The following is a 14846-nucleotide window of genomic DNA, read 5'->3' as shown; positions in this document are numbered from 1 at the left end:
TCACTGTTCTTCGGACTCCGAGGCCTGCTACCGAACTCGACATCTACAACCACGAAATGACACTGTGAGACATACACACTTAAGAGCTACTGCCTACGAGGCCAGATGTGTTTACGATCTGTTTTAGATAGAGTGTTGGCGTTCCATGTGGAATAGGGCTATGCGAAATGTAGGATGAGGCGGCACTCACGATGCGCCGAAGCAGAAAGGCGTCATAACATTGATCAGCACGAACAGGGCTTTCACGATCGCTAAACTATCGACTTGAAACGTTCCCTATACTCATGGTAAGTGTTGCCAATATCTCACAAATGTCTCGAAGGACCTTTCCCGCTGGAGATGGCACTAGAGACATGGTAAGCTACGCGTATAAGATACGCAGCCTCGACTTTCACCAGGAGCTCCTATCACAGCAGTCTTGGAACGTCATTACTGGAGCCATCACATTACAAGAGAGCCACCATGCACTTCTCTCCCCTCCTCTTCAGCCTCAGTGCTCTGGTAGCAACATCCATGGCCAACCCAGCACCCGCACTACTGTCAGAAGCACTGCCAGTACTAGACGCAGTGGCAGGCGAGCTAGGCCGCGACGCACTATCCGGCAACCTGCCCAAGAATCTTGCCAAAATTTGGATCTTCAGCAACCGCGAGTGCGATCAAAACGACGGTCCTGCTTGGAACATCTACGTACTTCCCGGCGAGGACAGATGCATTCCGTATCAGAATGTTGGATCAATCTTCGCATGGTACGAGTCTGATATCGGGTACGTCTTTCAGATTCTGCTCCAAAGTATATGAACTGACGTGTGGTCTCGTTGTTGTAGGCATTGCACGACTACGATTCATAGCGGTAGTGATTGCAGAGGCAGCAGTATGACGCCGTTTAACAAGATGTGCACTAGTGAGTTGTTCGCGTCGGTCAGCATCACTTGCCCTAGGGTCTAAGGGCATCAGTCGCGTTACTGTCCCAATTGCATCAAGAGAGGTGTGTCCTCTGGGAAGATGCCGTAGATGTGGTCGTTGCGATGAAGAGCAAGTTTCTTTCAAGTGTTCTTTCGTTTCTTCGCAATTAAATCACTCATTAAGGCTCACTATTGTACCAAACAATTTGTTCTAGCTTTGTGGTACTATGCTAGTCGTGACCCATACCCATCAGTGGAAAAGTCTTCATCCACTGTTCGAAAACCACTGCGCGTGGTAGCCATTCATCCCCTTCATGAATCCTCCTAAGCATCTCAAACTTCTCTAGCTTGGAAACTTCCAGTCCTCGGGGCCCTCGGGACCGGGCCAAAAGAACCCGCCATCCTTGTCCCAAGGCTCGTCGAACTCAGAGGAGGAGTCGTAGTCCGATACATGACGGCATCGGTAACAGCGGTCTACAGACTTGTCGAACGGGACTCCATCCCGATATGCTGCTGCGCAATCAGCGCACACGGTGTTCCTGATTCTGTCCATGCAGACAGCGCACTGTGTCCTGTAGAACTCCGATGGCTGATCGGACGACTTCTTGCAGGTCACTATGCAGCCGTGCTGCTCCTTGACCGGGCGTTCGTGCCAAACGATCCTGTCTTTGCCGCTGTGGGCGACCGTGGCAGTCGCCAAGAGGGCCACGGCGGCGGCGACGGAGAGGAGAAGACGCATCTTTGGCAAGGGCCTAGAAGACTTAGTTAGTATTAGCAAGCAAGAGGATGAGGCAGGTAGTACGAGAGTGGTATCGTTTTGAAACTATGATGTATTAGCCAGTTGTAATAGATAAGGGGGAAGCTGTTCGTACATTTGTGTGAGGTCTTTCTTCCTGAGATTTGATTGACTTGTGTTGGGGCTGGAAGTTACTGCTATATGGTGAGAGGGAAAGGATGTGAGAGGAGGGATGTGCAGGTTCTTATATGAAGAGGAGTCGAATAGAGATCTCTAGACGGTGGTAAACTAACGAGAATTCTCCATCGCTCTGTTGCAGAACCATGGCTATGCATGGACAGAATTAGCATTACCGGGATCTCATAGGAGAACGAAGGCGAATTGCAAGTGGTCTCAGGTTATGAGGATCACCAGCCAGTCGTGTGTATGGCGTCGCAAATTACAGTGAGTTATCTAACGACCTTCAAGACGTGAATCTGGTCGACCCAAGCAATAAGAGAATGTGCTTCCAGTAGTTGAAAATGGTTCGTCGTATGCTGCGTATGTGTGAGGCCCTCGTGAGAGACAAGCCTTTCTTTTGTTCGTACCCTTGGCTCGGGCATCTGGAACCAGATTTCATTGCTTTCGCGAGTGCTCCAATCTAACGGTAACTTTTAGCATGGACGTGGTTTGGAATAGGCAGGCTTTGAGTGGCTCATCGGTACCGGTTGTTGCGGAACTAGTGGGCCTGGCACAGAACATTATCTGGAAGTTTTCGCTTGATCATATACTTTCATTCTTGGGAAGCAAAGACCGCTTATACTTGCATGGCGCGAATTAGTGATGAGATACGGCCTCGAGATATGAGCTTCATCACGTGCGCCATGCTCCTAGCTATGCACTGTCCTGGCGTAACGTTTGCAGCTCCGTGGCAACCAAAAGCGCGTACGATATAGTCAAGACTCGACATGATGCACCCCTCCTCATTCTACGTACCAGGCCAGGAACAAAAGAAGTATCGAGCATCCCCGTCGAAAGTTGGGCATCGTAACCAAACCACTAAAGTCTTGATGCCTACGCTGTGGTAACGCCTGACACCGGGTATGAATTAGCAAGATAAAACTCAAAGAACGAAATGATGAAGGAAGCGGTCTACGAAAGAGTGATATCGCTACCTTCCCCATTCTGCTCCATCGTAGTATCGTCCCCATCGCCGCCTGCAAGGACCTTGGTCTGAGGCCGGTATCCGTCTGGCGGGCCTACACCAGGTGTGCACGCTGCGACATTGCCATCCTCGTCGACGAATTCGAAGTTGTAGCGGGAGAGCAGATGAGGGATAGCCGAAAGCTGTGGTCCGTAGCGCGCGGTATTATCGTAGAGCTCGAATAAAGGAACGGCGAGGAGTTTCATGTTCTTCGGAACGCTGAGAACCTCTGCGAAGTATTAGCAATTGTACGTATTGTGGAACACAGGCGACTCGAATCGACTTACTGCTACGGGGAAGCTGGATGAAGTACAGCTTCTTGCATTCCTTTGGCCTGGTGACATGCGCAGGGATGAAAGGGTACATAAAGGTTTCGAAGTTGGGCCGCCACCACTGCGCAAGCGTATCGCCAACTACCCACTCGTCGTTTACGCCTTCGCCTGTAAATTGCGTGCCCACTGGTGCGAGGCGCTCGTTCAGCCTCGCCTTGAAGCCCTCAATCTCGTCGTCTTCGGCGCGGAGGTAATCGCCAGGTCTGCATGACGTCAGTGGGGATACAAGATGGAGGATGCGAAGACATACAGTTTGAAGAACGCGTTTGCGATCTGCAACATGAGGATGTGCGGGTGGTTGTGCTCATGGCAGACCAAGATGCCTTCGCAGGTCCGTCGCATGCCATGCTCCGAGTAGTGCTCTTCTAACCGCTTGAGCCGGGCAAGGACCGAAGGGTCCTCTTCGGGCTGGCCATCCTTGGTGCCAAATGTGTAGTTGCTGAGAGGGAACAAGCGGATGGTCTTTGGCTGGTTGCCGTTGAAGTCTTTGGGAATGACGGGGCTGCTTCAATTAGCTAGTGCAATCAACACGGCTTCTCCGACGTACGGGTATGAGCTCTGGGAAGCTTCCTTGACTATGGTGGACATGGTGGGCGCGAATGGATCGTGTAAGCGGTGGGTTGCTTGTTGCGTCGCGACAATCCGACACTCGCGGCGAGCTTGCAGGGATTCAGGGTCTCGCTACGGTAGCACGTGATGATGCGCGGACCTGGGGGTGCCCCACGGCAGCTGCCATAGATGCACCCTGCTGTCGTCATCACCGCAACTAAACTTCTCAAGAACTCATTGATTGCGCGTGGCATCAGCATGGCACAGACAGCATTGATCACCGGTGGTAAATAGCCTCCACGAATGTGTTACTGCTAGCTGACCGCAGAGCGAAGCTAGTGGTCTGCTCGGCCGTCAAGTGCAGCGAGAATTCTTGGTAGATGGCTGGAAGTCTATCGGCACTGGTCTGCATCGCATCACTGCTCCAGACGTCGTGAAGCTGGACATATTGGATCATAATGAGGTCTCCAGGGTCCTTGATGAAGTCAACCCGAAAGTCGTCGTCCACAGTGCTGCCAACCGCTTCCCTGACTCTTGCACCAAAGACCCAGAAGCAGCCAGAAAATTGAACGTAGACGCGAGTCGAGCGCTGGCTAAAGCTACCATCTCTCGGGGAATCTTCCTTATATACATCTCGACAGACTACGTGTTTGGAGGTAGACCTGGAGAAGCTCCCTACCGGACAGATTCGACGCCGAACCCACCTAATACGTAAGTCTTGATGTATCACAACCTAGTCGTAGCGGATCTTGTGTCGTTCGTTCATGTCTTCCGAGCCTGTCCAGAAACAACGCTATCCCAGGTTAATGCTGGGCGGGGTGTCTGATCACGGCTGACAACCTCGACCAGGTATGGCCAAACCAAGCTGGAAGGCGAACAGGCTGTTCTTGAGGTTGCTGCTAAGACTGGCGCAAAGAACAAAGTCGTCGTTCTTCGAGTACCGGTCCTGTATGGATCCTGCGATGAGCCCAAAGACAGTGCAGTCAATGTCCTCATGTCGCAATTGTGGAACGCCCAACAGATAGAGCATGGCCAACCCAAGATCCAAATCGACGACTATGCGCTTCGATACCCTACCAACACTCAAGACGTTGGCCGAGTATGCCGCGACATAGCGAAGCTGTATCTTGATCCCGCGAACGCGTAAGCCAAACCCGCGTCTCCGATCGAAGAGATGCTTCTCTCATACAGTGCTGACGCCCTGTTGTAGGAAGCGCGAGCTACCCAATGTTCTTCAGTTCAGCTCGGAAGATCGCATGACTAAATGGCAGATCTGCCAAACATTCTCCGATATCATGGGTTTGCCGCTCGACAATATGGAGCCCTTCAAACCTGACGAAGAACCAAAAGATGGCACCATCAGGCCTTACGACTGTCATCTGGACACTAGCGCGCTGCGGGATCTGGGTATCGATGTATCAACTGTTGACTTACGCACATGGTGGTAAGTACTGCGCGCTGTCGCTTTTCACCGCTCACAATTTTGCAGGAAACGTGAAGTTGGGGCTTTCCGCTGAGGATTATCCCGGTTGACAACACACAACCGCCTATTAGCAGATCATCAGCAAAGCCTCCAGAAAGTGATGACCTTGTGCTCCTGCTGCATAATGGTCAGGTGTCTCAATATTGCTAGTCGCGAAGCCAAGATTGCGACACCGGCAGATCTCCGCGACATGTCCCAAGTATAGCTATCCGTACCTGCGTTTTTACTGTTACAGAAAAGTCTGAATCCACTTACCGCACAGCTCGGATATCGCATTGGATGTTCCAGCGCCGGCCCGCAATCGTCGCGTTCCGAGGTTGTGGTTCTTGCCCTAATCGGGCCTGCGGTCGCTAAATGATTGGATGGTAGCCATCTTTGCGGCGCAGTCTCGCGCCTTGAGTTTTGGGGGCGCTTATGCTCCACGATAATGCTGTTAAGTATCTATCCTCTCAGCGTGTAGAATGCCTGAATCTACTTCCGTTCCTTTGCATTTCTCGCGTCGCGCTTCTTTTCGTCTGCTCGTCGCGCATTCTTTTCTTCGCGATGGATGCCAGTCTAGCGCCTGTGGCGCGATCAAGCTCCCCGGATGCTATTGGACGTAAGAAGTCAAACACCATCGTTTCGATTTTTGAGCGTAATGAACAGCATGAACGTACGTTACAAGTGTTGGGTCACCTAGGACAATGGGCTATGTTAACGTAGAATTAGAAACGAAGACATGGAAACCATCAGCGCTGCGCGCCCCAGTCCTTATTTTGACCATCACGATTTGCTGGACCCTAATCGCCGTCCTACAGGTGTTACTCTCCAGGAGCCAGCGGGACAATGGTATCATCTTTGCACCCAAGATAAGCGACCTTCCTTTGAGCCGAACATTCCTCTACCTCTACTTCCCGACCATTGCCGCAGTCATCTTCAGCATATATTGGGCATGGATCGATCTAGAGACCAAACGTATGGAGCCTTACTATCAGCTGAGTAAGGAACAGGGCGCTCTGGGAAAAGACTCACTACTCCTACACTACCCTTTCGATTTCGTACCACTGGTTCCATTGAAGGCTGCCAGGGACAGACATTGGCCTGTATTCTGGGCTTCTCTCGCCGTTGTTCTAGTAACTATGGGCTTGGTACCCACACAAGCCGGTATCTTTTCTACGCAAACCATCACTCGAAATGCAACAAGTCCATTTGACCAGTCGACGGCCTTCATCCCAGCCAGCAATCAGGCATCGAATATGACACTACGATTCGCGCAATCGACTTACGCAATCGCAGCTCAGAACGAGACGCTTACGCAGTACATGGCACGTAACTTTACGCTTGCGCCGATTCGACCAAAAGCCATTTCTCCCGACGCATCTATATCGCACGGAACCTGGTCTGCCCCAACAACGATGTATAGTGCAGATCTATACTGCGAGCCTGCCATCTTCAGTAGAAACTCAGCACGTAATGGTCTTATCGCCAACAGTACCAACGGATGCTCCTTTCATCTAGGCTTGGATGGCAACATCACTATGGGCGATAACAAAGCCTGGCCAGGGCGAACTGTACTCAACAACAAAGAGTTTACTGCCATGTACGTGGGCTACTGGAATCCTCTAGGGTTTGCCGACTACTCCCTCGACAATTATTGTCCTACTACCAGTAATACGACTTTCTACGCTGCTATGAGCCGCAACAAAGCCAGAGGTACCGATGCACCACAGAATGTCACCGCCATCTACTGTTGGCCAACTTACTATCAACAACCCGTACTGGCAACTGTGGATGCAGTCTCTCTGGAACCGTCACTCATCAGACCTACGGGCGCAAAGAAGCCTTTGGAATCAAGCTTATTCAACACTACCCGCCTGGAGCAGTTGATGAGTTCAAACTCACTTGGAGATGAAGTGAGAGGCGATTTAATACCGAGTAAATCTGTACCTGATTACATTGACTCCATCGCGCGAACGAATTTGAGCTTGGGTAGTGGGCCCATGGGTGCCGGTGTGGTGCAGCCGATGGTTGGACTAGCTCTGGCTGTCAGCAACCTGCCTCTGGAGGACTACCTAGACTGGAAGGTACTGGCCAAGTCCTACGCAGACGGATATCGATTGATGTTCGCTCGAGCGATGCGAGATGTTCTCGATCAAGATTTCCGGACCTCCAACAATGTTACTGGGCATATCATAGACACGACGGAAGCCGTGCTTATGGAACCCGTCTTTGTTTACGTTGTAGAAGGATTTCTCGGTGCCATATCTCTAGCGACTATTGCGCTGCTGTACCTTTCGCTCACGCGTTCAAAAAATCTTCGCTCAAATCCTAGCACTATCGCTGCTATCATGGCGATGGTAGCCGACAACGAGCCACTACTGGCTGACATTGAAGGACTGGACTGTTGCACGACGAAAGGGATTGAGGAGTATCTTGGACACAAGCGTTACAAGCTCGTTGATGATGGGACATCGGTCGGGTGAGTTTGGGTCAACACAAGGGCCGGAATGAATTCAAGCTGATACTTTTGACAGAATTATTGAACTTGATCAATCCCCCGAGATTATCGCAGACGAAAACATGCCCATGCCAGCAGCACAGCATCGCGATACACCAACCGATATCGCGAAACCAATTCGACCCACCGAGTTTAGCTTATGGGTAGCTGGACTCTTCGTCAGTGTATTAATCGCATTAGCAACGGTTCTTATTGTGCTTTTTGTAAAAGCTCGTTTACAAGGTACAACATACTATTCCACCACTTTCAGCACTTGCAATTATTGACTGTTGAACCAGGTTTACCACTTCCCTCAAAGAACACGCTTGTACAAAACATCCTCGAGAACTACATCCCCACGGCTATAGCTACACTCATTGAACCAATCTGGGTTCTGTTCAATCGTATGCTCTGCATGCTGCAACCCATTGAGGAGCTGCAAAGCTGTAACGCGCGAGCCAAGAAGTCAATCGACCTCGATTATGCTTCCCTACCACCGCAATTGGTCATTTTCAAAGCCCTGAGGTCGAAGCACCTCGTACTTGCTGCGGTTTGTACCATGGCGTTGCTGGCAAACCTCCTTGCAGTTAGTCTTGCTGGACTGTTCAATCAAGCTACTATCGATATTCATCACGCGATAATGGCGGATCAACCTCTGCAATTCAAGTTCATGCCGGTGGATGGAAATATAGGCCCAGTAGGCGGTCAAAATTTCGGCTCTAATGTTGCTTCTGGCGCTTACCAAGGCAGCAATGGAGAGGAGCAGTTCTTGATTGCGGACTCATATCTCAGGCAAGGTATACCGCTGCCAGCGTGGACCGATGAGAATATGTTCTACCTTCCGTTCGCTGCTCAACGAACGAATACCACGGCAACGAAAGACATCGAAGCCAGAACCAGAGCATTTGGTGCAAAGCTTGAATGCAACAGCCTCAGGTTCGACGAGAGCTTTCAAGCCGGAATCATCCAACCTCTATCGACGAGTGAAGCTATCAACCCATCGGTCAACATCACAGTGACCACCGATACTGGGAGGAGTGTTCAGTGCACCAAGACCGGAACCTACATGCGTCAAGGTCCGATTTCCACGACTGGGAACTCTTGCGTTACGGGACCAAGCGCGGCTGAGTTGGCGTTCATACTTGAACCGAGGGCGAACTCTACTCAGGCTGACGCGGAGGTGTGCATGGGATCAATCGTCTTGGGATGGCTCCGAAATCCCACTGGTTCTTGCGGAGAGATCAAACCGATATCTCTGGATGAGCACAACTCAGCTTTCGTACACTGTCGCCCTAGGTTGATGACCGGCTTTGCGACTGTTCGTGTAGACTCCAGCGGCCGGCTCCAAAAACAAGTGCAAAACGTTACCCTGGACAACGACCAGCCGAACGCGATCTTCAGCAACGATTCCATAAACATCATTGGACAGTCTAATCGGTACATATTCAAGGACGATAGCCCCGGATGGCACAATGACAGCTTTGCCGACGGCTTCATAAACTACTTCGCTAGCCATGCAGTGAATAGTAGTCGGCTAGTTGATCCAGACCAAGGCCTTCCCAGCTTCGACGATATTGAAGCACCTTTGAACAAAGCGTATTCACTGTTGTTTGCGATATGGATGGGTATCAACAGAGACACTTTGCTCATGCCTAATGGGGCAGAGAGTCTACCGTCCCTTCGAGGCTGGCGCATAGAGCCCGAAAAGCGTCTTTTCATTTCTACGCCAATGTTCGCGATCTCTGAAGCTATCTTCTGCATCTATGTCATCGTTGCAATCCTTGTTTACATGCGCCGACCTGGCCAGTATCTCGCACGGATGCCCACATCGATTGCATCTGTGGTCGCGTTGTTCGCTGCCAGTAGCGCCGTACTAGACATGCGAGGGACATCTTATTTGGACAGGAAAAGCCGTGCCCAGCATTTGGAGGAGTTAAATGCGAGGTATGGGTATGGAAGTTACATTGGTGGCGGAGACGGACGCGTCCATATCGGCATTGAAAAGACGCCATTTGTACGAACTAGGTCAAAAAGCACTTGGTTGGAGAGGAAAGTTGGTTCTTGGCGCAAAGGATCAATCAATTGATGCCAATCGCTAGAAGAACATTCGTAATAATACTTCGCAGCTGTAATTTAGCGGTCATCCAATGAGAAGTCGGATATACATCTCTTCGAAATGTTCGTTTTCACTCTTCAATTAATGTAGTGAGAATCAATGCTCGCTCTACGACAAAAGCTTGCAGGAGTGAAGACAAGCTTGATCTTTCGGCCGAGTCACGAAATCTATGCAGAGTAGCTGAGTAGATGAAGCTTGGTCAGAGCCGCACAGAAAGGATGGTGGAGATTGGGGCCGAGCAGCATGTGATGCAATCACGTGCCCTTCCCCAATCCGATTCGTTGGCAGATGTGTTACCTACTAGAACGAGCATAGCGGCGAACAAATTCACGTAAAGCTGCAGGCCAAATCAGTGCACATTTTCGAACCAGAAGGATCTTCCGGACGTTGCTCACTAAACATCCCGTCCGGTATAGAACTTCCAAAAAAGTAATACAGCTTCCGTAAAATGTTGAGGTGGAGAAGAACCAACGTTACTTTGGCGAACTGCAACTCCAATGCACTGGCCAAGCGATGCAGATCCAAGGCTAGCATCACATGTAATTTCAGGCTACCAATAGGTTCTTCGCGCTGGAGGAATTTGGTGACAGGTGGCTCTTGCGATCTGGCGTGCTACTGATCGAGACCGCACCTAGGCCGTATTGTGATAAAATTGGTCGAGTAGTGTGAGAAACGAGTCAGAACTTGAGTACTGCTCATGTCAAACCTGCAGCCGGTACTAGATGGTAGTTGCCACGAGCGCGAGATCAACAAAGACGAACTGATGGTTTCGTGTAATTTCATCATTGCTTATTCAACGAGAACATTGGCGAAGGGACGGCAAATACGGCACCTTAGCGGCGTCTGGTCATTCATACCGAGGCTCTCGCCCTATGAATTTAGTTGTGGACGTCGTATGCATGTCCGATTGGTGATGGGGTTCTTTTCCAACATGCGCGCACAGAATTCTGGTGGCCACTATAGCATTATTGGCAATGACTCGAGCTTGGATGTGGCGTTCAGCGCGCGTGCACTTCTAGTATCACGTACTACTACTGCGTCTGTCCCAGTAGTTCATCATGTAGGAACAGATGATTGAAAGGTACGTACGTATTGTCGTGGAACATTTATCGGTACTGCAGGGAAATTATACGAGAATACCAAGAGGGCACCACTAGTAGATAGCATGCCGGTCATATGAACGATTAATAAAAGTAAAAGTCATTATTGCTGATATACGTACAGTCTAAACTGGATTGACGATGGCAGGTGTTCTGTACCGGAGAACGCTTGTGAGGTGCCAAGATGCGAAGAGCGCGCATCGATCTAGTCAGGTTTCAAGCAACCTTGAGCGATCCAGTAACTCTTGCCGCTGGGATCTTGTTGAAGAACGACAGTACTAAGTCGAGGTTTTGTTGTAACATCATTCTGGCCTCCTGTGAGTGGCCGTAGCGGAGATGACGACCATCTTTGGACTTGGTATGTGCGAGAATTGACATGCTCGAGGACCGCGACTTGACTGTTAGCCTGATCTTACAATTGATGATCAACCGAGCCGTGCGAAAGGAGATTTGGACTCGATCAGTTGTGGAGTGAGGTGACGTGTAGTCATGTTCGTGCGTTCGGGGAAGACTACTGGAAATGGCGAGGATGCGTTCTCCTGGGACAATTGCGATTATGTAGAGGTGATCAGTGACGTGTTTGACAAAAGGCAATTGCGAAGAAGAAATCTCGTTTTGGCTGTCAACTGGTGTTTCGTGAAAGGCGTGGGTGGTTACCTATCACACGCTAGAATTGACGAAGCCAAGGAGCTCTTCCCTCAACTCTTTCCCCGCGATCACTACGCCGTACCGTTGAGATGGCAGGAGCGGGGCTGTTATCGCTCCTTCCTGCATGTCGCACTCAAAAAAGCCGTATCGATGTCATAGGTTCGCCGGATCTTCGATTCCTAGCACCAACCGCGCTGTTTCACTCTCGTTGGGCAGCAGCAACAACAAATCAAGTAGACGTAATCACAAACGGGGGTTGCTATTGTTTTGTCTCGCGCTGTTGGCGTCAGTAACTTGCAGCTGGTGGTAGACGGCCCAATGTCAGTAGTCGACGGCGCATCCGAAACAAGGCCTCGCTAGCCTTTTTCGATCCCCACTGATCAGCTTTCAGGAGGAAAGGGAGGCCCAGCGGTGTTGGCTCGTCGCCGCCCTTCTATCGTGTGCGGGTAAGTGATTCGATGAAACAAGCTGCGGTTGGTAGTCAGCCAATCAGTAGTTGGAGCGAGGAAGGCCTGAAGGCAACGACGCTTTCCCATCACGAGCTGATGTCGACGACAGGCTGGTAGCGAGGCCCACGGGTCGCTAGGTACCGCCGTGTCGTCACCTGCACGAGACCAGACGCCGCAGCCACACTCACCTTATGCCCGGATCCGCCGTATTTGCGACCTTCGTCGACACCGACGCTCCGACACCGAGAGCAACTCGCCCACGTTGTGGCGCAGCCAGCTGAACACGAGGCCACGACAGTTGCATTGGGTCGATCTCCCAGATTAGCAGCGTTCGCCGTCAGGAACCATGCATAGACCGAGGGCTGTTAATAACCAGGGTCTAGTATTGTCGAGAGTAACAGAAGTGACGGCTAAAAGGTGGAGGCCCAGTAAAAGACCTTTCGCATGAGGGATACCCAGGGTGCGACGCATGAAGTTCGATGACATCGACGCGGCCTGTCGCCCACAAGGCCTGCAATCAAAGACCTCTTTGTCATTCTGGCCGGTCCGCTGCTGTTCAGACTCCAGAACTTCAGTCTGGCGCCCGTGTCGCAAACACGGCGGTAAGTAACCTCTGCGTTACCTGCAAAAAGTCGCGATTGTGCAACCTGGTTTGTTGTCGGACAAGCCATGGGCGGACGCCAGGTGTGCGTCGAGATGAGCACGCCTGCCAATGGGAGGCTCCGCAGCGGCTCTCGCGAAGGATGCTGATCGTTTCAGCTTTAGCAGGCGATCGCCACTCCACACCATGGCTAGCTCTTCCCACTATTGAGTTATCGATAGGCTAGGATTCGGCATTCCCCTGCATAGTACACAGACCGTCGGCACAAACTTCAAACCTGACGTTGGCCCCCTGGCCATAGCCTCGCACCAATGCCTTCCCTCTGGGTCGCTCTCCGCTTTTTTGTTTCAAGGACAATGCTCTTGTCATGACCACATGGCCAATGGTATCGGTATCGTGCCTGCCGAGAGCTCAGGACTTTGACGTTACACCACTTATCCTGCGCTCGTCCCCCTGCCGCTAAACCGGGAGGGGGACGCCAGCCGAAAGAAGCCCGTCAACCGTTGCAAGAGAAGCCTTGCTCCGTCGAATAGCCTATGCTTCTTCACGATGATCCGCCGGGCATAGGCTCCTGAGTCCTTGCACTGCTGTACGAGCCCGTCCCGACCGCCACAGGCTAGCCATGTGGGTAGACATGAGCCTCCGTATATAACTGATCTGTGTTTCGTCTGCTTTTCCTTCTCATCTCAGGCTATTCACAGCAGTACCAAACTTCTCTCTGTCTCTTTTGCTTTTGCGCATCTTGCCTGTGGCAGATCACATTCTTTACCATTGCTGTGCGTCAACGAAGAGCTAGACTCAACAACACTTCTCCCGCCTATATCAAGTATCACTTGCTCTTCGGCCTTCAAACCACCACAGCCATCACATTCATTCCATCGCTCAGCAGGTCTAGCGATATCCAAACGAGAATATCTACTTCTCACATCACTCTTTTAAACATCAACATGTTCTTTTCGACCACCCTACTTGTGGCTTTCGCCGCCAGTGCCTCCGCGCACATGAGGATGAACAACCCCAAGCCCTTTGGCTTCTCGAGTCTCACCAGCTCACCATTGGAGCCCGCCGACTTCCCATGCAAGCAGCGACCAGGCGTTTACGATGTCACAGAGATGAACCAGTGGAACGCCGGCGAGACTCAAATTATTGACTTCCTTGGCTCCGCTGTCCACGGTGGTGGATCATGCCAATTCTCCATCACCACCGACCAGCAGCCATCCGAATCCTCCCAATGGAAAGTCATTCACAGTGTCGTTGGTGGCTGCCCATCGAACGCGTCCGCCAATCTCCCGAACGAGAACCCAGACGGTACCGAGGCTGCGACCTTCCCCGTTAAGATGCCCGACAACATTCCCGACGGCCAATACACTTTCGCCTGGACATGGCTTAACAAGATTGGTAACCGTGAGTTCTACATGAACTGCGCTCCTATCCAAGTTGGAAGCGGCACTGGCAAGGCGTCTGCCGCAAGTGCATCTGAGGCTCTCTCGTCTCTACCGGACATGTTCGTCGCCAATCTACCCTCCACTTCCTGCAGCACCGCCGAAAACGAAGACTTCAACTACCCCAACCCTGGTGAAAGCCTCACGGAAGGAAACGGTGCCCACCTTGGAGACACGCTCAGCGGTGCCGGATGCGACCAGATGACTAAGATGGGTGCTGGCAACGGGCAGATTGGAACACCCACACAGCCCGAGGCCTCCCAACCCGCCTCCAGTGAGGCACCTGCCGCTACTTCAGGTTACGCTGCGCCGCCTCCGCCTAACGGTGGTGTCTTCGCTCCTGGTGCTTCCTCCGCTCCCGCTGCCGAGCCCACTCCTGTCGAGTCCACTGCCCCCGTCGCTGCACCTACTCCCACCTATGTCGCTGAGCAGCCTAGCAGCGCTCCCGAGCAGCCAGCCTACAGCGCGCCTCCTCAAGCGCCCGACAACAGCACTCCCAGTGCACCCTCCAACGGCAGTGACTGCACCCCTTGTGACAACGATGGTGCTGTTGTGTGCATCGGCTCCAACATGTTCGGCCTTTGCAACCGCGGATGTGCTGTTGCTCAGCCTCTTGCCAACGGCATGTCCTGCACTGGTGGTGCCGTCGTTGCTTCGGTCAAGCGATCCGCCAAGTTCCCTCGCGCCCACCTCCACCGCCGCCACGGCTCGTCCCTCTTGATCTAAGAGCCTCGCAGATATTCATATATCCTCAACAGCCGTTGGCTACGACATGCAATACTTGGAGTTTGGGACATGGATCGGGACACCCACGGATTGGGTCGTCATA

The 14846-nt window shown here is 51.8% G+C and overlaps 5 protein-coding genes across 5 annotated transcripts; 4 read left to right on the top strand and 1 right to left on the bottom strand.

Moving 5' to 3' along the window:
• Positions 1 to 462: 462 nt before the first annotated feature.
• Positions 463 to 945, top strand: J4E93_002749 (uncharacterized protein; the record flags this gene model as incomplete). Its single annotated transcript, XM_049340690.1, has 2 exons — positions 463 to 764; positions 939 to 945. 2 exons carry the CDS (start codon positions 463 to 465, stop codon positions 943 to 945), a joined length of 309 nt encoding a protein of 102 aa, XP_049201572.1.
• A 1824-nt stretch (positions 946 to 2769) lies between these two features.
• On the bottom strand, positions 2770 to 3741 carry J4E93_002748 (uncharacterized protein; the record flags this gene model as incomplete). The annotated part of the gene is made up of 4 exons (XM_049340689.1): positions 2770 to 3050; positions 3109 to 3356; positions 3404 to 3655; positions 3701 to 3741. The coding sequence occupies 4 exons, from the start codon at positions 3739 to 3741 to the stop codon at positions 2770 to 2772; spliced, it is 822 nt and encodes a 273-aa protein (XP_049201571.1).
• A 150-nt stretch (positions 3742 to 3891) lies between these two features.
• On the top strand, positions 3892 to 5219 carry J4E93_002747 (uncharacterized protein; the record flags this gene model as incomplete). Its single annotated transcript, XM_049340688.1, has 5 exons — positions 3892 to 3988; positions 4038 to 4413; positions 4552 to 4845; positions 4913 to 5146; positions 5192 to 5219. The coding sequence occupies 5 exons, from the start codon at positions 3892 to 3894 to the stop codon at positions 5217 to 5219; spliced, it is 1029 nt and encodes a 342-aa protein (XP_049201570.1).
• A 509-nt stretch (positions 5220 to 5728) lies between these two features.
• On the top strand, positions 5729 to 9358 carry J4E93_002746 (uncharacterized protein; the record flags this gene model as incomplete). The annotated part of the gene is made up of 5 exons (XM_049340687.1): positions 5729 to 5837; positions 5888 to 7643; positions 7699 to 7904; positions 7961 to 9180; positions 9326 to 9358. 5 exons carry the CDS (start codon positions 5729 to 5731, stop codon positions 9356 to 9358), a joined length of 3324 nt encoding a protein of 1107 aa, XP_049201569.1.
• Positions 9359 to 13522: 4164 nt separating this feature from the next.
• On the top strand, positions 13523 to 14743 carry J4E93_002745 (uncharacterized protein; the record flags this gene model as incomplete). The annotated part of the gene is made up of 1 exon (XM_049340686.1): positions 13523 to 14743. The coding sequence occupies one exon, from the start codon at positions 13523 to 13525 to the stop codon at positions 14741 to 14743; it is 1221 nt and encodes a 406-aa protein (XP_049201568.1).
• Positions 14744 to 14846: the final 103 nt, after the last annotated feature.

This window comes from Alternaria ventricosa (assembly GCF_023758065.1).
Source record: "Alternaria ventricosa strain BMP 2768 chromosome Unknown scaffold_4, whole genome shotgun sequence".
Lineage (NCBI taxonomy): Eukaryota > Fungi > Ascomycota > Dothideomycetes > Pleosporales > Pleosporaceae > Alternaria > Alternaria ventricosa.
Note: the sequence above shows the minus strand (reverse complement) of the source record. Positions and strands in the feature narration are given on the sequence as shown.